At 44.3% G+C, this 24,523-nt stretch overlaps 1 protein-coding gene across 1 annotated transcript in view; it reads left to right on the forward strand.

The window, feature by feature from the left end:
• COL22A1 (collagen, type XXII, alpha 1) overlaps window positions 1-24,523 on the forward strand; it is a 299,536-nt gene that overhangs the window by 72,785 nt on the left and 202,228 nt on the right. Inside the window, exons 9-11 of the mRNA XM_011938231.1 lie at window positions 4,171-4,215; window positions 7,968-8,030; window positions 13,974-14,012. Coding sequence (XP_011793621.1) covers window positions 4,171-4,215; window positions 7,968-8,030; window positions 13,974-14,012 — 147 coding nt within the window. The remainder of the gene's footprint in view (window positions 1-4,170; window positions 4,216-7,967; window positions 8,031-13,973; window positions 14,013-24,523) is intronic.

A 24,523-nucleotide genomic window follows, 5' to 3' on the forward strand; every position in this document is an offset into this window, starting at 1 on the left:
TTCCCATCATGCACGTGACCTGCCAGGGCAGGGGGGCACCGGGAGGCCCATGGCTGTCAGCTCTCAGCACTCTGTGCTGTGCCTTGGATCTCTTGCTTCTTGATTTTTGTGCGCACTGGAAGGGGAGATCTGCACACCAGGCCCTGATGAACGCTTTCTAGAAGTAGAATGTACATTCCCCAGGCTTCCCAGGTTACTGCTTTATGATCTCCACTTAGGGGTGACTGAATCAAATGAGACGCTGTTTGAGAATAAGACTCAGAAGAAGACAGTGAGTGAGAATTTCTGTGTGCTTTGCAAGAGCACATCCTCATTCCTCTCTTCTCAATGTTTTCTTTGAGTAGCCATTCACTATCATTCATACATATATATACACATATATATGTGTGTGTATATGTGTGTATGTATGTGTGTGTATATATGTGTATATATGTGTGTGTGTGTGTGTGTATATATATAGTTTTATCTATGTGTTTCTGTTTTTAAAAAGTAGTGCATTTCTGTGAACACCACCACGACCGTCCTTGAATGGACTGAGACTAGAATAAATATCTCACGGTGTGCCCAGGGCTGTGATTTGTTTTGTTTTTCTGGAGACAGTCACCCTTGATAAGGGGAAAAAAAGTTCTTCTGCATTTGAGGAGAAGGAACAGAAAGATTTACAAAAGGCAGATGCCAAGTAGCACTGTGCTAGGGAAAGCCTCCGTGAAGTTCTGCCGAGCCAGTGGCCCCTGGGCCCTTCATCTCCTGCACTGGGCTGTACTGTCCCTCTCTATCTGTTCCTCTCAGCTCAGTCCCTGCATGTGGGAGGTGCTTGGTGACTCTGCTGGGGACAATGGACGCGTAGACAAAAAGACGAGATGATGGTGGGAGTTAACTGGAGTGGGCCTGCTCTGGGTATTGCAGCAGCAGTCTTCTCCTCAGAAGCCTATCCTGGTAGACCGACTCGCTTCCTTCCCCTCTCTCCTCATCTCCGTTCTCCTTCACACTCTGCCTTCCTTCTTTTTGTGCTACCCAGAAAACCAAACCCTGGGGTACAGGGAGACCTCAGGGAGTTCTCAGTGAAGTTGGGCATCAAACTCTGGCCTCCCTTGCTGGAGGCCCAAGCTGGAAGCCTGCTGTGAGCTGAGGCTCTTTCTGGTTAGAGGGTGACCTTAAGAGCCCCTCAGCCCGGGACCTGTGTAAGGGATGAGAGGGGGTGGAGGCAGGAGCCAGGGCTGGTGCACACAGTGCCAGGCAGCAGCTCCTCCACCCATCCCTGGCAGGCTAAAGTCCACCACAGTCAGGCTGTGGATCTGGTTTTTACATGTCAATGAAATAACAGAAGCAGCTGTTGAAACCCAAATCCATTAGAATCCTGTTTAAAGCAATGAGCAGGATGAGTGATGGCACGGTGAGGTTTTGGTCACAAGCCAGTGTGCACACAGATGGACTGCGCCAGGAGCGATGCCAGACCCAATGCCTGCTCTTCTTTCAAGAAGTCCTAAGGAATTCTTTTCTGCACACATTATTATCTGTGTCATTTCCCTCTTCCCTCCCTCATGTCCTCTCCTTCCTTCCTCCTTCCCTCCCTCTCTTTCCTCCCCCTTTCCTTATTCTCCATCCATCCATTCAATAGTTACGCATTTAGCACCTGCTATTTCCATGACAGCATCTTCCTTTTCCTCCCTGTACTTCTATTTATTATAACAATTATCACACTAGATTGAAAATATCTCCTTATCATTACTTCCATAATATCATAAGTTCCGGATAGGAGAGATTGGATCTTTCTATGTCTGTATTTTCAGCTACTAATATATAGCCTGGCACAGAGAAAGCCAATAAACAAGAGATGAGTTGATATATAAGTCAATCAGGGTATGAAGACATGGATGGACAGAGAGGTGGATGGATAGATGGGAGGGAGGGATAAAGAAATATACCCTCTTACTTTGGGAGGCCAAGGCGGGCAGATCACGAGGTCAGTTCGAGACCAGCCTGGCCAACATGGTGAAACCCTGTCTCTACTAAAATACAAAAAATAGCCAGGCATGGTGGTGTGCGCCTGTAATCCCAGCTACTTAGGAGGCTGAGGCAGGAGAATCTCTTGAACCCGGGAGGCGGAGGTTGCAGTGAGCCAAGATCATGCCATTACACTCCAGCCTGGGCAATAGAGTGAGACTGCGTCTCAAAAAAAAAAAAAAAAAAAAAGAAATACACCCTCTCTTCCTTTAGGCAGGGCAAGGTCTGGCTGTTGCACTTACATATTTTCAGCCCCATGCCTAGGGTGGCATGACTCAATAATGACCTAATCACTCCTTCATTCCTTCTAATGTCTAACCATAGACATTAAGCACCTGCTATGTGCTGTGTACTGTACTGTACACTGAGGTTTTAAGACAAATAGAATTTGGTCCTCAAAAATTCTGTAGTCTACACTCTGGTTAGGGAACCAGGAGCTCTGAGGCCTGGCTGAGCCCCAAGGAGCTCATAGCAGGCCGACTAGAGAACCTCCCAAGCACAGGTGGGTGCGAAGGGAGCCTGCTGCTTCCCTCCCCACAAAATAGCCCCGTGGAGTGGAAGAACTTCACAATGACCTCATGAAGCAGGTGTCATTTCTGTCTCTTCCATCTTCATTTCAGTTAAAAAAAATACAACATGGGGGCCTAGGAAGTCTGAATGTTTTCTCCTAGGAGGCAGAGCTCTGGCCACAGACGGACATTGTTTCCAGTGGTTTAAATCTTCTATTGGAGTTGGAAAAACATTTTCATTATTCAGCTAGGTCAACATGATGCCTGGTGTTGCATCTCTATAAGCAAACATCATGGGGAGCGTGAACTGTGTAGCAGGAGCTCTTGTGGGCGCTATCGAGAAACACACAAAAAATTATTTATCTTCATTTGCCTGAGCAAACGACATCTGTGAATGCATTTGAAAGTGTATGTTCCTGAGTTGGCCAAGTGTGCAACTGTGAGCAGAGTGTAGATTGCCTTTAGCACGAAGTGCACACATAAATGGATGTACTGCTACCTTTTATTTAATATGGTGATATTTATATCTGTAAAATTATATTAATCATGTTGCATTTATTTTCAGCATGGCGACATTTACATGTATCCACCACGTACAGATTACATTTATAAATCCAGTAAGGTGATCTTTACACATTGTTAAATTGAAACGAAGTTTACATTTAGAAATAGCTTACGTATATGTCTTCTTTTGTATTTTAGTGAACAATAACTGTATGAACGTCTAGCAGTCAACATAATTTTCTTTTTTTTTTTTTTTGAGACGGAGTCTTGCTCTGTCGCCCAGGCTGGAGTGCAGTGGCTGGATCTCAGCTCACTGCAAGCTCCGCCTCCCGGGTTTACGCCATTCTCCTGCCTCAGCCTCCCGAGTAGCTGGGAGCCCGGCTAGTTTTTTGTATTTTTTAGTAGAAACAGGGTTTCACCATGTTAGCCAGGATGGTCTCGATCTCCTGACCTCGTGATCCACCCGTCTCGGCCTCCCAAAGTGCTGGGATTACAGGCTTGAGCTACCACGCCTGGCCATAATTTTCTTTTTAATTGAAGTGATGATATATTCAGGTAAAAATAGCTAGTGAATACCATTTTCGGTTTTTTAATGTATTTACATATTTATTTTGGGTATTGACAAACTATATAATTGCATATATTTATGGGGTACAGAGTGATGTCATAATACATGTATACAATGTGGAATGATTGAAATTAGCTAATTATCATATCTGTCACCTCAAATACTTACCATTCATTATTCCTGCTGTCTGAGACATGTAGTCTTTGACAACATGTGTGTATTCCTCCCACTCCATAGCCCCTGGTAGCCACCACTCTGCCTTCTGCTTCTCGGTGTTTCATGCTTTTACTTACACAAATAAGCAGAAACGTGGCATTTGTCTTTCTGTGCCTCAGTTTGCTTGTTTCTATCTTGTGTCCACTGGTAGCTGCACCTGGAGGCTGTGTCAAAGCTTCCCGTTTAGGTTTGCAGTTCAAGAGCAGGGACTTTCAGCACAGTCAACCAATTTCCTTGCCCAACTCATTGGTCAGTGCTGGGCTTACTAAGCCATTGGCTTCTAAGCATGTGGGGTGGATAACCATCCAGTGATGAGAGAAGGGGAAAATTAAAATAGAAACTTACTTTTTTTTGTCTTTCTTCTTTTAGGGTGAAATGGGATTTGCTGGCCCCATGGGGCTCCCTGGTCCAAAGGTCAGTACAGGCATGGCAGCGGTGTAGTTTAGAACCTCACTAGTCCTCTGTTGTGCTCTCTGTGTAAGACAAAAGATGGTATGTGGGGATGCTGTCTTGCCAGCATTTTTCCTCAGAGCTTGTTAAATTAGAAGGATAAGAGCAAGTGGCATTAAGTCTGAAACCTGGGGGCCTCTTAACTGCCCAGGACCTCCAGTTCTCAGTCTGCAAATATTAGCAAGAAAGGGTGAGATTCCCAGAGCCCTGGCTCAGGTCTCGTTTGCTCCAACAGGCTCAACTCTCTCCATGGTCAATTCACTTTGCAGCAATTGGTTGAAGCTGCTGTATTCCAGAAACTTTTAGGGGTTGGGCTTTTAAGATTTATTAAATTGCATGACCCTTTAAACACACGATTTCCAAATTCGCTAATTGCAGCAAGCCAGGTGGGGCCCCTCTGCCCTCAGTCATGGAGTGGTCTCCTTCCTCTCTACCACTTCCCAGGGTTATACTATTTATCAAGGCAGAGTGGAGAGTTCACCATCATCCTGTGTTCGAAAGAGGAACTGAGTGTGCTGATGAAAATCACTGGAGACAGCTGGACCTCTCCCCTCCCCTCCCTTTCCTTCCCTTCTCTCCCCAGCCTCTGCCTTTCTTTATGTGTCACTGTCTCTCTCTGTCTCTATCTCTCACTCTCTGTATCTCTTTTCATCTCGCTCTTTCCTTCCACTCTGTTCTCCCCCCTATTTCTCCTCCTGCATTTCTTAGTTTGAATTAATGCATTCAGCACATCATTAGTGAAACCTGCTAAGGGCCAGGCACTGAGGTCAATGCTAGGGTTAGAGGATGGTTTAGACAGGACCTGACCCTCACAAGCCTGAGTCTTATGGTACAGACAGACCAGGGAGTATATGGAATCTCTTTCTTTTTGCCCACTTCTTTCCCATCTTCCATCCTCCTCCACTGAATTGCAGTGACAATGACTGTGCACCTGCTGTGTATCAGGCTTGAGCTGGGAGCCTACCTATGCCTCAGACAGCAGGTGCTGTGGGGTAAGGATTGCCGTTCCAGTGCCCGCTGCTGTGAGCTCAGGGCTGTGCACATTGCAGGTGGTCCCTACTTGTTGAATGAGCGATAGCAAACCCTAAACCAACCCTGCATGAGAGGCAGCATCAGTCCCATTCTCCAGATGAGAAATCAAGAGTCGAAATGGTGAAATGACTCACCTAAGCAATGCTTTCTTCCTGTCCACCTTTGCTGGGCACTCTTCCCTTCCTATGTGTCCCTCCTCGCTTCCTCTCTTGCCTTGTCTGTTTCTCCTCTCCTCTCCCTTTTCTCTTTCTCTTTTCTCTCCCTCCTGACTGTAGATACTTCCTTGGCCTCCCTCCCTCATCTCACACCCTTCTCCGCTTTGCCCTCACACTGCTAGGATGTGACACCACGGACACACACACAAACCATCACACACACACACATGTATCAAGCACACCATCACACATGTATACACACACACACCATCACACACACACACCACACGTACAGATACATACCATCACACACTGTTACCTACACCATCACACACACACACCATCACACACACACACTATCATAGATATACCACACACCATTACCTATACCATCACACACACACACTCCATCACACACCATTACCTACACCATCACACACAATTACACACCACTACACACCATTACCTACACCATCACACACCTACCATCACACACACACCATCACACACCATTACCTACACCACCACACACCATTACCTACACCATCACACACGCACCATCACACACCATTACCTACACCATCACACACACCATCACACACCATTACCTACACCATCACACGCACCATCACACACCATTACCTACACCATCACACACCTACCATCACACACACACCATCACACACCATTACCTACACCATCACACACGCACCATCACACACCATTACCTACACCATCACACACGCACCATCACACACCATTACCTACACCATCACACACACCATCACACACCATTACCTACACCATCACACACCATTACCTACACCATCACACACGAACCATCACACACAATCACACTATCACACATACACTGCATAATATACCATCACACACACAATCACACACCACACACACCCATCACACACACACCTCTCATCACACACACACCCGCTGCCCCCTCAGCTCCTCTCCCCTGGTGAGTCCTCTCTTTGTGCTGATGGAGAGCAGCTCAGAGCGGCCCAGGTGCCAGCTGGTCACTGTTAGGATGGCAGGGGTTTCTGCATCACTGGGCTCCTCTGAGAAGTGACCTCAGATTCTCGGCTGTGACAGCAGGGAAGACCAAAGCTACCTGGGGTTTCATAGGCCTCTCAGTAGAAGACATTTGTATGATACAAGGGCTGCCTCTGCTGTGTTTGAGCAGGGCAGGCCCTGGGCCCCACAAGGAGAGCAGAAACGATGGGAGGAGAGGAGCACTGAAAAGGGAAACTGATACAGCCACCTGGAGATGTGCCCAGCCCCCGCAGAGCTCCCTTGCAATCGTAGTCCTATAGTGTCATCCGTCACATTGTCCCAAACCGTGGTTAGGACCCTAAGTCAAAGGCTGGGGTTCCTGGTGGCTCCATATCCCTACACAGAGCTCGGGCTCTGTGCACATGCATAAGGTGAGTCTGCTGGGTGCAAGGCCCAGTCGTGATGTGGGAATAGAAAAGCGACTGACTGAGAGCCTGGTCCCCAGGACTCACAGGCCAGGGGGGAGGGAGACAGGAAAGAGAGGAGTGGGATAGTATGAAGAGAGTCAGGATAGAGGGGTCCAGGAGCTGAGACGCTGAGAGGAGAGTCCCCATTGCTACCTGGTAGGACTTCAGGACACCTTTCCGCTGATGGCCCTGACCAGCTGGGTCCAGTAGAATAGACAAGAACTGCCCAGGACAAAGGAGGCAGGGGAGGGCATCATAGCCAAAGGGAACAGCATAAGCAAAGTAGCCATGTGTTCTTAGAATATAAAAGATGAGATGGGAACAAGAGAGATAAAGTTCCAGACCAATAAAAAAGACAAAAGAGTAGAACTGAAGGCTCTGTTTCCTGTGCCTACACCTATCTTGGATAGGCTCATGAGATGGCAGGAGATTTGGGTTCCAGTTCAACACTTGGCTTGTGATGAGTTTTTCCTCCCTTGCAGACACAGTTTTTTCCTCTACCTGCTCTCTTTCTCCTCCTGGACAGTTATGAGGACCCCAGGTGCACAGGGATGCACTTGTTATACAAATGGAATGCCCAGGTGACTCTGGTTGACACTTGAAAGTTTTCAAAGCACCTTTATGCTCTTAATCTTATGTGCCTGTGTGATGATGTGCCTGTTTATAGAAGAGAAGCCTGAGGCCCAAAGACCGTAATGATGTGCTCATGTGAAGTGGCAGAGCTGCTGTTCACACCTGGAGCTTCCACTTCCCCTTCTGAGGCCCTGGTGGTGGGATCAGTGGTAGGCCATTCCCAAGGATGAATGTGCAATGCTTTCATGCAGTTGCTTTCCTCAGGAAGCCCCTGGTTCCTGGAACTGTGATGTTGCGGGATGACTTAGATGCTTCCGCCTCTCCAGGGGTGGGACACATGGCCTCACTGCAGAAATGGCAAAGATGAAATCAGCTGCTTCTAGGGAACTGGAGCAAGGTTGGCCATGAGGGTCCTGTCTGTGCAAGAGCCCTGTCAGTGAACCTAATCTGATGCTTGTCTTTGGTCTCAATCCCTCAGGGAGACACAGGAGCCACTGGGCCGGTTGGCGCTCCTGGACCTAAGGGAGAGAAAGGTGATGTGGTGAGTAGATGGCTGCCCCTCTGCATGGCTGAACCTCAGGGCTGGTGTGCGGGACCCAGGGCCCTCCGATCATGCAAATCAGCAAGTGTGGGCTGAATACCTTGCAGGGGCCAGGCACTACCCCACACCACCCTCAGGATGAAGCCCTAGCTTCTCTCCATGGGCATGGAGGCCTGCGGGATATGGCCTTGGCGGACTCTCTAGCCTTGTCTCTTGCCACCCCATAACCAGAATTCTGTGCTTTGAATCATCACAGTTACTAACCCTCTAATTTGTCATTTTGTTGTGCCCTTCCTGATTCTGGCCATTACACAGGCTCTTTCCTCTGCCAAGAATAATGCTTCCTTCTCCCCACCCCTGTTTTCCCTTCACCACACCTTCCTGCTTGGCTCATGAGTTCTCATCATTCCTACTCAACTATGTCTAATTCTCCAGGACATTGCTCCAAACCGCAGCTCTGTGGTCCCACAACACCTCCTCCATCCCAGCATTAGAGGACTCCCAGGTGTCCTGATCCGTAATTTATAGTCACAGCATTTCCAACACCTGGCCTAGCATGAATTATATTCATGAATCTTTCAGCTGATGAGGGAACACAATTAATGATGGTCAGGAAAGAATTGCAGAGATGAAGAAGTCACAGTTCAGGGTGGCCCTCAGGGGCTGAATGGTTGAGAAGTGGATTCTGGCTTCACCGAGATACTTAACTTTTCTATCCTTAGTTTTCTCATCTGTAAAATGGGGATAATAAAACAACCGATTCAGTGGCATTATGAAGATGAAATAAATTAATGTATGTAAATGGTTTAGAAGAGTAGTGAGTGCAGTCAGTCCCTGTTCTGGTGGAAGCACTAACCCCTGCCCTCCTGCCTGGAATCATGTAGCATCAATAGCACAAGTTTGGTGTCAAATGAGCCTTGGTCATTGTCCTTCGCTGCAGCCTTTATTAGCTGTGTGACCTTGGGCAGGTTTCCTTCTTTCTTTTATTTTCTTTTTGGAGACAAAGTCTTGCTCTTGTTGCCCAGGCTAGAGTACAGTGGCATGATCTTTGCTCACTGCAACCTCCGCCTCCCAGGTTCAAGCGATTCTCCTGCCTCAGTCTCCCGAGTAGCTGGGATTGCAGGTGTGTGGCGCCATGCCGGCTAATTTTTGTATTTTTAGTAGAGACGAGGTTTCACCATGTTGGCCAGGTTGGTCTCGAACTCTTGACCTCAGGTAATCCCCCTGCCTCGGCCTCCCAAAGTGCTGGGGTAAAGCCTCATTTACACATTAGCAAAATGAGGAGTATAATTACTTGGTTTACAAAATGCCTGGCCCATAGTGGGTGGTCAGTGAATGACCGTTGTCTTTTTTGGTATATGTGATTGTAATTAGTTCCTTCTGTGTTCTCAGTGCTCAGGAGGAAACCCAGGAAACAAGACAAGCCTCTTCCCTAGAAGAATTAGCCTGGCAAATGCAATTCCCTCAGCACCCCACATTGTCGCCCTCTCATGCTGTAGTGATGCCATCTACCCTTCTTGGCGTGTATATCATGTGGAGTCTAACATTTGCTCCATGCAACAGCTATTGATGTAGTCTCATCACGTCTCTAATGGGGATGACACTGGTTTCTCAGGGTTGGATGACTTGCCCTCAGTCACAGAGGCTGGATGTGGCAGAGACAGAATTTGCACCTGCATCTGCTTTAATCTAGGTCTTGTGCTCACTTGGCTGTGCTTCACCTTCATGTACGCATGCATATCTACCTCCTTTGTGTAGGTAGGAAGCACCTGTTGTGTGCAAAAAGACATGTAAATAAGGAGAGCTGGTCACATTTACCAGCACTTACTGCACTGCTGGCTCTGCCTTACACGCTTCACAGGCTTGGGGCTCACCTAACTCTCACATCAGCTTAGTGAGGTGAGGCCTGGTGAAATGCCCACCTTACAGATGAGGAAACTGAAGCTCAGAGAAGGGTGGTAACTCTTACACATGTGGTTTTTTAGGAACTCACTTGTCAGGCAGTAGGTGTAGGAAGTGCCTGGCCCATTCCTCTCTCCTCCATGTCTGGGACAAGACCCACTCTAGGACATGTGCTGCCACTTGTAGCTGGGTTCAAAGGAAGGGAGATTGGGAGGACATTCTGAATTCAGAGAAACCACCAGAATCAGCCAGAGAACAAACATGGATGTACTCTGGAGCCCTGAACTCCGGGCAGTGTTCCATGGCATAATCATGATCATGATTGCCTGCCTGATGTCATCAGCAGCTATTGAGGCCAAATAGCACTGTGATGGAGGAAGCAGCACCAGCATCAGGCAGCCCACATTCAAATTTTGGTTCCACAACCTACTAGCTTCATGAACTGAAGAATTTGCTAGAACTTTCTGAGCTTCACTTTTCACATTTGTGAAACATATATAAAAATAATATCTGTAGGGGTTCTACTTCTGAAATGGCAACAAGAGAAACTCTGTTAATCTACTCCCTCCAAAAAGATAATACCTGGTGAAATTCCAGCACTTTTCACCTTCTGCATCTGGAGTTCCAGAGTCTAAATTCTTGGCAGATGCAGCCAAAGGATAGGGCTCGCTTCCTCTACCCAACCCCCATTCACAGGGTGAAGGTGCAACCTCAGGCATGACAAGCCAAGAATGTTGGGATTCTGATCAGCCCTTTCCAAGCTCAGTCATAAGGTGGAGGCTCCCCAGTGAAGGGTGCAAGTTGAGAAAAGCAGACACTACTGCACCTTCCCAACCAGGGCACCTTTCCAAGAGAAGAGGGCCATGGTCCCAGCTCCCAGCTCCCAGTTCTAGAGCAGGGATGCAGATATTTAGCCCAGGATACAATCCTTAAGAACAAAGAACTCTGAAGCTCTCCCCAAAGGCATGGACTTTGAAACAGAATGTGGAGAAGTATAAGTGTAAGGGTTCTCTAGAAACAAAGGAGATGTTGGTGGTAAGAAATTAAGAGGAGTGTGGTACTCTATAGTAAACCATAACTTCACCATAGCTACCTTATCAGAAAGAACCAGGGAGAAAACACCACAAAGAAGACTGCTCCTGGCGTGAGCAAAAAACCTCAGTGACTGCCCACAACAGCTACCCATGCAAAGGGGACCTGATTCAGTTTGATCAGACTATGGAACAATGAAAGTCATATATAGCATTGTAGAAAATAGTAAAGGAATCAGTTGGAAAGTAATGGAACCTAAGAGCTAGACTGAATGTCAGCAGAGGCAGACAGTTTGACAGAGAAATCAAGAAAAGAAACTTTCAAAATGAGCCTTGTTAAAACCATTGTCATCCTGGGGTGACTGTGTACAGGCCCAAGGCCATGTCCTCTGAAAATTGGCCTCAGAGTTGTAATACTGGGGAAGGGGAATAGACTTAATTAAAATAATCGAGCCAAGTCAGTGAGCAAATAAACAAGAAAACAACAAAAACAATTTTTATAGGGGAAGTGTCTGTATCCAGGACTGCTATATTTTCTAAGATGTCCAATTTTCAGCAAAAATTATGAGACATGCTAAGAAACAGAAAAATGTGACATATACCCAAAAAGGCAGCAGACAACAGAAACTGCCTGAGAGAGGACACAAATATCGGATTTAACAGACAAAGCCTTCCAAGCAATCATTATAATTATGATCAAAGAACTAAAGGAAATTATTCTGATGTAAGCAAAAGAAGGAATAATGACAATATTTCATCAAATAAAGAATATCAATAATGAGTTAGAAATTATAAAGAACTAAATGTAAGTTCTGGAGTTTAAAATTATAATAAGTGAAATAAAAAAACTAGAGAGGCTCAAAAGAACAGAATTCTTGAAGACAGATCAATAGAGATGACATAATCTGAAGAACAGAGAGAAAAAATAATGAAGAAAAATGGACAGTATTGGAGAAATGTAGGCGTTCATAAAGTGCACAAATCTGCACCTACTGGGAATTAAAGTAGAAGAGGAGAGAAAGGAGCAGAAAAATATTCAAACAAATAATGGCTGAAGGCATCTCAGATTTTATGAAAAGCATTAGTCTACATATTCAAGATGCTCAGTGAACCCCAATTAAGATAACCACAAAGAGCTACACTTACAAACATCATAGTAAAAATTCCAAAAACCAAAAAAATTTGAAAGTAGCAAGAGAAACAAATGACTCATCATTTACAAGGAAACTCCAATAAGATTAACGACTGACTTGTCATCAGAAATGGTTGATGCTAGAAGGCAGAGGGATGGCAAGCTATGTATAATAATACATTACAACCATGTATGGTTGGTGTTAACAAACACGCATGTGATATGCATAGCAATAGCATGAAAAAGGGGGAAGAAGGGATAGAGCTAAGAAGAGGTATGTTTCTATGTCTAACTGGAAGTTTTTATAAATCTACAGTAGACCCTATTAAGTTACTCATAAGATAAACTCTAGAGCACCCTGTAAGAAAATAACTCCAAAATATATAGTTAAAATATCATGAAAGTACTATAAATGTTACCCTAGAAAGTACTCAATTCCAAAAAAGATCAGTAAAGGAGCAATAAAGGAACAAAAGTGGGACAGGAGACCTGTAGAAAACAAAAACTAATATGGCATATATAAATCTAATTATATAATAATATATATGAATATACTACATGAACCAACTAAAAAGCAGAAAATTTAAGACAAGTTATAATAACAAGATCAAACTATATCCTGTCTATAGAAGACATACTTTAGATTCAAAGATACAAATAGGTTGTATCTTTTGTATTCAAAGATACAAATAGGTTTCAATAGGTTGAAAATAAAAGGATGGAAAATATACATCTTGAAATAAAAAACATAGAAAACTGGGGTGACTGTGCAGTATTAGACAAAATAGACTTTAAAACAAAAAAATCAATAAACAGAGACATTTCATAATGATAAAAAGTTAATTCTCAATAATATAGCCATTATAAACATATATGCACCTAACAAAGCCCTAGAATACATGAAGCAAAAACTGACAGAATTTAAAGGTGGAATGAAAAACTAATTAAAAATAATTAGAGACTTCAATACCTCCTTTTCAATAATGGGTAGAACAACTAGGAATGTGGAGAAATTGGATTCTTCATGGATTGCTTGCATAGCTTGCTGCAGTTGCTTTGGAAAACAGCCTTGCAGCCCTTAGTTACCATATGACCCAGCAATTCAATTCTACTTTTAGGAATATACCCCTCAAAAATGCAGACATATGTTTACACAAAAACGGTCACAAAAATGTTTATAGCAGCATTATTTACAATAGCCAAAAGTAGAAAACCCAAATGTCTATCACCTGAAGAATAGGTAAACAAAATGTATGTCATATCTATACAATGTCATATCATTTTGCAATAAAACGAAGTACTTATATATGGTCTGACATGGATTAACCTTGGAAAGACTTTGCTGAGTGAAAGAAGCCAATCATAAAAGGCCACATATATGATTCCATTTATATAAAAAAATGTACAGAATAGACAAATCTATAGAAACAGAAAATAGATTAATATTTTCCTAGAGCTGGAGTAGAGAAAGTGTGGAATCATTGCTAATAGATATGGGTTGTTTCTGAGGTGATAAAAATATTCTAAAGTTGCTTGTGGGGATTTTATTGTACAACTTTATAAATATACTAAAAATCATTGAACTGTACATTTTAAGTAGGTAAATTATATGGTATGCAAATTATATTTCAGTGAAACTGTTATGGAAACAAAGAAGAGTAACTATAATATTGAGTTACTGGAAACATTAAGTGAGATGATACTCATGAGAATGCACACTCAGTTAACAATAGTCATCATTTCTTTTAGTGGCTACTAGGCAGAGCTGATGAGAACAGATCTAATCCTTTCGAATCTCAGGATGATGCTGCCATTTGCAATGTCATGCCATGGAGATGCTCTGTAGTGAATCTTTGCCTTCTTCTTTCATTTTTCTAGGGCATAGGACCTTTTGGCCGAGGGGAAAAGGGTGAAAAGGTAAGAATCTTCCTTTTATCACACTCCTTCAAGGGAATGGGACAGAGGACTTAGGTTTGGGGGAGCTGTGTGCTACTATTATGTTGCCTGGAAAGAATTAGAGTCAGTGAAAAGAAGTGTCCTGGGCTGTGTAACTGGCCTCAATGTGTGTCCTCCATGACTTGGGTGGTTGAAGCATGTACTGTACTCAGCAGAAAGAGAGAAGGTGGAGACAGAAAATGGTAAAACAGTGTTTGGAAAATTGAGTGGGACACGTATATCTTGGGGAATTCCGGGCATATTCTGTTGAAAATGTTGATGTTTGAACTATACCTGAGAAATGGAAATCTGGGGCCAGGTTCTGCTAGGTAAAATAAAGGACATCAGAAGAATTTGTGGGAAAAATAAGGATGTTCTCCACAGCTATGCATGTTGCACCTTCTTTTACCTGCAGTAAAACATGCACAGGCTTGACTGATCCTGGGAAATATGGGATTCCTCCTAAAGAAGAAATTCTTCTTAAGAAATTAACCTATAAGGATAAATAAAAAGCAGAGAGCCACTAAAAATGCCATTTTCTACTCATACCAGCTATTTAAAAAAACAAAAGAAAAAAAGAAACAAAAAAATTGTCATCTTCCTGGAGAGGCAGCCACAAGACTTTACAGTGCAAATGCATGTTGATACTTTCACTGGAGTCCAGGCACTTGCGGACTCAAAACGTAGTGCTGTTGGATCCGGAGAGGTCATTCGTTGCTCAGAGGGGGTCACATTAGTCCCTTGCATAGGGCTGGTTATGTAACACATGTAACACTCCATTAAGTTCCAGTAGAAACAGGAAACAGCTTTCATGTGGCCAGCTCATTCTCTCCCTGTAGGCCCTCTTACACATCTAGTTCTGCTCTAAGGAGATAAATCAAGGATATGCACAAGTACATATCCATGCGTACTTTATAAGTGAGACCAGACATGACACAATGCTGTGTAGTAGGCAAAATACATTATTGTACACCTCAATAATGCAAGTTATTTGATGATGCAAAATGACATTTAGGAGAAGAACTAATGACCTAGAAAATGCAGTCAATATTATGTTCATTTATAAGCACGTTGCAAAATGTATATACAATATGACACCAGCTGTGCGTGCGTGCATGTGTGTGTGTGTGTGTGTGTGTGTGTGTGTGTGACTGGAAGGGGGGGGGACAGAGAAATTAACGATGGAGACCTCAATAATGCAAGTTATTTGATGATGCAAAATGACATTTAGGAGAAGAACTAATGACCTAGAAAATGCAGTCAATATTATGTTCATTTATAAGCACGTTGCAAAATGTATATACAATATGACACCAGCTGTGCGTGCGTGCATGTGTGTGTGTGTGTGTGTGTGTGTGTGTGTGACTGGAAGGGGGGGGGACAGAGAAATTAACGATGGAGACAAATCCCTATTATTAACCACTAGTTGTCTGTGGCTGAAAAAATTATGAGGACATTTATTTTCTCCCTCACATTTCTTTATGTCATTCTTTATTTCACAATGAGCTCCTCCATTAAAAGCATAGGCACACGTGTAAAATGACTACCTCACAAGTATGAAAAGCAGTTTGGATGTAGCACAACACACAGCATAACTTAAGTGGTACAACCAGGCAGGTGTAGTTCATGTCTTCATTCTGCCACTCTCTGGCTCTGCCATCAGTTTTGAGCCTCCATCTCCCGACCTAAAAATGTCCCACCATTTTTCATGATTTCTCTGTGATTTAAAAGCACAGCACCTGGAACCTAGATGCTCAAATTCAGTAGTTACTTTCTTGGTTTAAGTTTTTTTTTTTTTTTTTTTTAGTTTCATTTAATTGTGGTAAGGACACAATAGGAGATCTACCCTCCTAACAAACTTTTAAGTGTGCAGTACAGTACTGTTGACCATAAGCTCGGTGTGGTGCAGCAGATCCCTAGAATGCATTCGTTTTGCTTGAGATTTTTTGCCCATTAATTGGCATCTCCCCATTTCCTCTCCCCCAACCCCTGGAAGCTACTATTCTACTCTTTAATTCTAGGAATTCGACTATTTTAGGTACTTCATATGTGGAATTATGTAGTATTTGTCTTCCTGCATCTGGCTTATTTCAGTTAGTATAATGTCCTCCAGATTCATTCATGTTGTCAAAAATGACAGAATTTCCTTCTTTTTAAAGGCTGAACGGTGTTCTGTTGGGTATTAAAAATAGAGCTACTGTAAGATCTAGCAATTCAGTATACCATGTTTTCTTTATGCATCCATCCACTGATGGACATCTAAGTTGTTTCCATATCGTGGCTATCATGAATTATGCTGCTATGGGTATCTCTGTGAGATCCTGATTCCAACTCTTCTGAATAAATATTCAGAAGCAGAGTTGCTAGATCATACAGTAGTTCTATTTTTAATCTTTCTTTTGAGGAGCCACCATACTGTTTTCCACACTGGTGATACCATCTGCATTCACATCAACAATGTTCAGCAGCTACTTTCTTTCTCCATTTTTTTTTTCTTTTTTTTTTTTTTTTTTGAGACGGAGTCTCACTCTGTTGCCAGGCTGGAGTGCAATGGCACGATCTTGGCTCACTGCAACCTCCACCTCCTGGGTTCGAGCAATTGTCCTGCCTCAGCCTCCTGAGTAGCTGGGACTACAGATGTGCACCACCATGCTCAGCTAATTTTTGTGTTTTTAGTAGAGATGGGGTTTCACCGTGTTGACCAGGATGGTCTCAAGCTCTTGACCTTAGGTGATCTGCCTGTCTCGGCCTCCCAAAATGTTGGGATTACAAGCGTGAGTCACTGTGCCCAGCCCAGCAGCTACTTTCATTGTTACTTGCATGCTCAGTTCCAGTGGGCAGAGGTTGAGCACAGGGTATGAAGAGGGCACCCAGGTATGCCTTCAAATCAGGATCCAGGGCTGCCGGGGTCTGGAGATCAGAACACTCGATCTGGGTGGTACCTGCCAGGCAATACCATGCAGCTCTGTGACCTCCTTCCCATGTGCCTCTGGGACCAGCCTTTCCTCTCAACGAATGTGTCCTTCACATATGTTCCTGTCACCAGGCAGGGACTGGCAGCCTCCTTCCTCCCCGTGGACTGCAGGGCATCTCTGCCTCATTGGCTCTGGGGTGAACTCACAGTGGGCAGCCTTGGATGCCTGTTCTCTTCACACCTGAAGGCACCTTCTGGTGACAGGATCCCTACCTGCAGCATCACATTCAAGGGTCTGATGCTGTGAGGGCATAGTTGTGGCCATGGAGACCTCCTCACATCTTCAGTGTTGGCAGGAGAGACAGGCAGCTGAATGGACGCTGGCACTTCTGGCTCTGTCCTCAGTTGACATTTTCCTGCAGTTGATATTTTTAGCGAAGTCTGAGTCTAGATTCCACCGCATATTAGCTGTGTGATTTGGAGTGAGTCACTTCCCTCTCTGGGACTCTGCTTCCTCCTCTGTACAATGGAGGAGGTGGGATGAGATGATGCATAAAGTCGCTTTCCGGCAGCAGCTCTGAGATTAGGGAATCAGCCCACCCCCAGCCTTTGCTCCCTAGGGCTCTTTTCTGTAACTTGAAGTCTCTGCTTCTCCTCCAGAAATGAGGAGACCAGAGTGGGCTGAGGGGATTGATAGCATCTAGAGAGGGTAGAAGGCTACTCATGACTCATGCATTGAGACTAGGCTTAACCAACTGGCTTCTTAGCTGACTGTTGTCTCCAAAGTAATTGCCACATAGGTTGGATTGAGTTTGGGGGTATTGGGTAGACCAGAGCTCGATGGGTCCAGGGATGGTAATACTCTTATTCTGGCTGTGTTTTTTTATATATATTTGGAATTGTAATTAACTGCTGCGGCAATGTGCATTGGCTTCTGCATGTGCCAGGCATTCTGCTAAGAGTATTTCATACTTACTCTCCCATCAGTAAGACAATGTTTCAGGGAAGGCAACGCTGTGCCCATTTCAAGAATGAGAACATGGCACTGAGGTCAAGTGACCTGCACAAGGTCACGCAGTTAGTATGTGCCCAGGAAATACAATCACTGATTGTTACTAAAATGAAGGGAAGTTGTAGAGCTGATTGAATCACTGTTCTTTGGCAGCTAAGGAAACTGAGGCTAGAGAAAGTGAGTGACCTTGGCCCATACATGGAATATAACAGTAACAACAACAGCACACTCTCATTAACTCATTAGCTGATATGAGGAGTTGGCAAGTTTATCCATGGGAAGAGATAGCAAGGGACCTGGTAAATGAAGCAACTTCAGAAAGACTGAGCAAGAATCAGGTCTGAGTCTTCTCCAAGCATGAGGATCAGTTCAGGCACGTTCTCCAGGTTAGTCCCATTAGAACGGACTCAGAACTTTCACTTAGAAGGACCAGGACAGATGCTCTTTTCTCCCTGGGCCCAAGGATGTAAGCATGAGAGCCTTGAAATTCCCATAGCCATGTTGGTACTACGAAAGGAGCCAGTTTAAAGATGAAGGTGATCCTGAGAAGCTTAGCCCTGAAACGGATCAGTTGCTGAGTAGAGAGCAGGCTCACCTGAGGCAGATCTCCAGTGTCTCAGAGCCACGAGACAATGCATTTCCTGCCAGTGATCTTAGCTTTCTTTATGAACAGTAGCTATTATTAATATTGCAGGTCGAGTTGGGTTGGGATGTTGGTGGTAGTGGCCTTTCAGGCAGGAATCTGCCTAGACAATAACCTGGAGGTGGGACAGTGTTGGGTCCTGAAGAGACCCATCTTTCCTGGAGTGGACAGGATGGACCTGATGGAACCTGGACCACATCTTACAGATAGTCAGGGGCCCTGACACCCACCAGGAATGAAATGGGGACAAAGTGTCCCACAAAGTCATGCTTGGGTCAGCAGCTAGGGACTCAGCATTTGGTAGAGGGGGAAACAAGCACCACCAAAAGTCATTTCTTAAGCTTTTTCACAGAAATCCATATGGCAATAAATAAAACTTCATATGGATTTTCTGCTCAGATTTCACAGTATGGTGCCCCAGAAAAAAAAATCAGCAAGCAAATATAAGAAACTCAGCTAAATTTTATTGGGCTCGTTGACTCAGCAGTAGATAGAACTTTGGGTCACAGAAACATCAGTTCATTGTCTTTTATGGTTTTCTTCCGTTTTACTGGCACCATAAACCTGACAGGGGATGAACGTGGTGAAAGGTGAGTCTCTGAACCAGACAAGTAGTCCAGGTTCTTCCAGCATTCTGGGATGCAGCCTTCTCAGAGCCTTGGCTCCACATTCTGAAGAGGATGCCATGTGTGCAGGAAATCCACCTGAGAGTTCCAAAGTCACGTCATGGGAGGGTCTTTGTGGGGTGGTTTGCTAAACAAATAAGATGCTAATTACCAAATGGAAGAAAGGCAAGGTGCCTGGAATTCCTCTGTTCCAGATGTCTTTATTTGGTTTACATACACTGTCCCGTTTGAAACATGCAAGTGCTCATAAGTTTGCATTTGACCTTAAACTGCCACTGGAGTTACGCTGTTCTGTGTTACTTGGCAGATGGAGTCCAGTGTGCTTGGTGTGCATCTACTCACATCTACACATGATGGGGCCCACGGGATCCTTCCCCAGTGTTTATCTCCTGCTGATTCTGGGTTTATCTTTCTGTGGTCATGCTCAGGATATCTCTGCCTCCTTGTCATTGATTCCTCCTCTTTGCACGCCCAGCATCCCCCTTTGCCTGCTGAAACCTTAGGGGTGTTTCTAATCCAGTCACCATCAAAGTGCCCAGCATCAAGCCAGGCATTTCTATGGGCATTGTCCTATTTGTCCCTCCCGTAGATTGTAGGTGAAAGGCATCGTTATGCCCATTTCACAGAAAAGGGCACTGAGGCTTAGAAAAACATGCGCATACTTTCATGGGATTGATTTCATTGCAAAAGGATATAGGAGGACAAAATACTTTATAATGATTTCTGGCTTGCTTGAAATCATAGCAAGTACTAGCTGAGGACCCAGCATGGTGCTGGGGGGCTAGGCAGGGACAGCAAATGGGAGTGTGAGCTTTGGAGAATGATTAACTTTTAAGAGTAAATCGGAGAGTAGGGATGTAGGGTATTTTAAAAAAAATCACTCTGGCCACTGTATGGCTGATAGGGCACAGTCATTGGAGAGAAGGTATGTTCCTACTCAGTCCTGCTTCTCACTGGATTGGGGCCCTTTGGGTAATAGTCAGGTCCGCAGTCACAGAGAAGTCAGGTCTTGTCTTATCCCAACACGACAGACACGCCTTGTGCTGTCCACACTGTTAAATAATGGATCCTTCTGATCAGAACCAGGTTCTTTCTTCAGTGTCTTTCAAAGGCAGACTTTACCTGAAGTTATAAGAAGATTGCTTGGAGGTAGAATTGGACTGCAGAGTGGGAGGAGAAATGAAAAGGGAGCTCCACGACATGTGGGTTTTCTTCCTGGAGCCCCTCTCCCAGAGTGGTGACCAAGAAAGTTCTCCAGAAACCACAAGACACTTCTACATATCAGGGGAACCGTGGTCTGAAAGTGTGTGCTCCCCAAATCCATATGTTGAAATCCTAACCACCAAGGTGATGGTATTGGGAGGTGGGGTTCTTGGGAGGTGATTGGGTCATGAGGGTGGAGCCCTTATGAATGACTGGATTGGCCCTTATAAAAGAGATCCCGGAGAGCCCATTTGTCCTTGCCACCATGTGAGGTTACAGTGAAAAGACAGCCATCTGTGAACCAAAAAGTAGGCCCTCATCTGACACCAAATCTGTTGGCACTTTGATCTTGGACTTTTCCAGCCTCTGGAACAGTGAGAAACAAATTTCTGTAGTTTACGAGCTACCCAGTTTATGGTAGCCCCAAAAGACAAGGGGTTTCTGCCACTGATGAAATATTTGGCATAATGAGGGATGGCACACACACTTTTGATGTTTTTAAGTTCTCCCTGAGGCGTAAGATGAGCATGTTTTAGCAATAGCAGCCATGCAGAATTTATTGGCCAGCCCTGGTGATTTTATGTGGAATGGTATAATGACTTTGAAAAGGAAGTGTCATGTACTGGGAAGAATCATGACATCAGTCTTTTACTGACCTCTTAATGTTCCAGGCTATTCAGTTTTATGAGCTTCAGCCTCTGACAGTCCCTTTAAGAAGGCTGGGCTATGGCCAAGGTCACAGAGCTGGTTAGTAAGTAGGGCCAAACCTGTGTCTGTCTGATACAAGACACAAGAGTGGGGATCCCCCACTTTTGACCACAGCATCAGTCAGTGTCAGTTCCCTGCCCCTCCTTCAATGTGATGCTGATATCTGGGAATTCTTGACCTTCAAAAATCTTATAGGAATCAGCTTTATATAAAGACTGCATTATAGAACCCCTGAACCAGAAAATATGAATTAGACTTTTGTCTTTATATTTGTGAGACTTCTAAGATATAGATATATTTACGCCACTTGCCTCTAGCTCTGGGTCCTTTTCTCTTTGTTCATGGCTGGCTTAATCAGCACCCCCATCTCCTATTCTTAGCCTGTGCATTAATGTGCATTATTCATGGTTATCGAGTTGGATAACTGTGGTTGAGTGCCTTCTATTTTTACAATAATTAAAGGGTTTAAGGGGAAATTAGTTTAGCTGCTTATGTGCCCTCAAATAGCCTTGTAGGTTAGGGGCAAAATGCCCAGAGTTAAAATAAATAGAGGTGCTGCAGGTCCTGTCCATGGTGCTGAAGGACACACTGGGGAAGTTCTGAAGTTCACAGCACTGCAGGGCCTCAGGCAGAGCTGGAATAGGAATCTGTATTTCTCCTCTAGCTCCATCTGACACTCAGGTACTTGCCAAGTCTAATGGACCAGTCACAAAACCAAGGGCTTCGTACAAGAGGGTGAGAGCACTTATGAGAAGGGTAAATGCTGGACTCATGAACTGGGAGGGCAGGGGAAGCTCAGAGTGCAGAGCCCGGTCACAGACTGGCTGGATCTAGACCTTGGCTGGGTCACTTAGCAGCTGTGTAACAGTGGGTCAGTTACTTAGCCCTGTAACCCTTGCTTTCCTCATCCATAAATTAACAACTATAATAGTACTTGCCTCGGAGAGTTTCTTCAAGGATTAAATGAGCTAATGAAAATAGATGACTTATGTTTGTAAAAAGTGCTCATAAACGTTAAGCATAATTACCATTACACCAGCATAGTGTTCCACCATTTTTTTATAAACCAAATGACGTCTTCTGCCCTCTCAGCATTAATGAGGTCTTATTTCCAGAGGCAACCAGCAGCTGCAAAATGTCAGAGTTCTTCAGCCTCCCCCTGAGGAGGACTTCTGTAACTCCTAAAACCTCAGAAAGCCTAGAGAGTGTTATTAGAAAGCGTGTTCTAGGAGGCCAACATAAAGAACCTTCCCTTTCTTCAAATTCACCTAAAATAATTCATAGATCATCTAAGAATCATGATGGTACCTCGTATTTACAATCACTTGCTATCTGCTAGGATTCATGCGTGTGCTATTTAGTTTAACTTTCATGGTAAATATTGCTGTCTTTGTCTTACAGGCTATTCACTATAAAATGAAAATTCACCTGAGACCAAGCACAGGTGACTTTACCTCTTCATGGGGATGAGCCAGAATTTGAGTTCATGTTTTCAGACTTCACAGCCTGCATTTGTCTGTGCTGACAAATGGTTCTCAAACTTGAGACAACATCCAAATCACCTTGAGGACTTTTTAGGCCAACAGGCTGGACCCCACTCCCAGAATGTCTGATTTAGTATGTCTGGGGTGGAGCCCGAGAAGTTGCCTTTCTAACACAACCCCAGGTGGGGTTGATGCAGCTGGCCCATGACTATGCTTTCAGAACCACTGCCCAGCATATTCCTAAGACCCCACTAAAGGGCATACCAAATGGATGAAGAATGTTAGTAACAGCACCTCTAGCAATGCAACGGTCTTTTTGTTAACATTTAGAAATAGGACCTGATATTTAATTAGCCAAAAGAGAAGCAGAAATATTTGTTCTCTCTTTTCTCTCTGTCTTACTTAATGAGGTAACAGGATGATCCCTGGGGCTCTGGATGCTGACAACTAGGTGTGGGGAGATGGATAATTTCCTGCTAGATGGTTGCCCCCGGCCCCCATATGCCTCCAAATGAGATCATGAAGGAAGTGAGTTGGTATGCGGTGGAGGGAGAGGCAGGGGTGGAAGAGAGATCAGAGTCTGGACTTGGAGCCAAGCCCTGATTTTGAGTCACAACGGCCATTGTGAACAGGGAAGCCCCTCTTCTCTGAGCCTTGGTTGTCTTCTGCAGTGGGTCTCGTCCATTGTCATCCTCTTATACCCTGAGTGTTGATTTTCTTTTTATAGGTGGAAAATAGAGGCTTGGGTAGTTTACCCAAAATAATAGTATCTGATGCTTGTTTTGAATTTCCCTGTATATGAAGCATTTCCCAAGTATTTTCTCAAGGCCTCTTACCAGCCATGTTGAGCCAGAGGTACTCCTCCTCCTTGTGTCATCTCCCTTCCAGGTGAAGGAGCTGAGACACAGGAGGGAAATGAGTCTGTTCTGCTCTAATATGAGACAGAGGCCGCATGCAGATCAGACCCTCTCCTCCCAGCCTAGGCTTTTTTCCTTCTCTTTTTCTCTCTTCTTTGCTTCCTTCCTGCCCTTTCCTTTCTTTTCCTTTTTTTCTTCTGTGCTTTATTGTGTTTTACATATTCTTTTAAAGATCATTCTCTGCCTAACCTTACCAATTTAGGGGCAACCTCCAATCTTTTCCCACTCCTCTCCCTGATCCATCCCATGCACTTGGATGAGTGTCCTTAGTTATCAAGAGTTACAATGGAAGAGCTCACATTTCAATAATACTTCATAGTCTGCAAATTATCTCCACATTTAATTCTCATCTGAAAGTGTGTAAACCTCTACTTTAGAAATGATGAGAGGCTCATAGAAGTTAAATGACTTTCCTGGTGGAAGATGAATAGGCAGCCCAGAGCTATAGCTTTCTCTTTTCTTTCTTTTATTTTTTTATTTTTTATTTTATTTTATTTTTTTGAGATGGTGTCTAGCTCTGTCACCCAGGCTGGAGTACAGTGGTGTGATCTTGGTTCACTGCAACCCCTGCCTCCTGGGTTCAAGTGATTCTCCTGCCTCAGCCTCCCAAGTAGCTGGGATTACAGGCACCCACCACCACATCCAGCTAATTTTTGAATTTTTAGTAGAGATGGGGTTTCACTGTGTTGGCCAGGCTGGTCTTGAGCTCCTGACCTTATGATCCACCCGCCACGGCCTCCTAAAGTGCTAGTATTACAAGCCTGAGCCACTGCACCCAGCCTAACTTTCTCTTTTTAAAGCTGCTATGGGCAGCTGATGGTGAGTCCAGCTGGGGGATTTTGGAAGGTCTATCACAAGGGTATGATGAGGGTGTTTTGTAATGTTAAGAATCAGTGGTTTCAAAGAATATCTTTATTTCTGCCTTCATTTTGTTATGTACCCAGTAGTCATTCAGGAGCAGGTTGTTCAGTTTCCATGTAGTTGAG

The sequence above is a fragment of the Colobus angolensis genome, unplaced genomic scaffold (assembly GCF_000951035.1).
Source record: "Colobus angolensis palliatus isolate OR3802 unplaced genomic scaffold, Cang.pa_1.0 Scaffold17, whole genome shotgun sequence".
Classification (NCBI taxonomy): Eukaryota; Metazoa; Chordata; class Mammalia; order Primates; family Cercopithecidae; genus Colobus; species Colobus angolensis.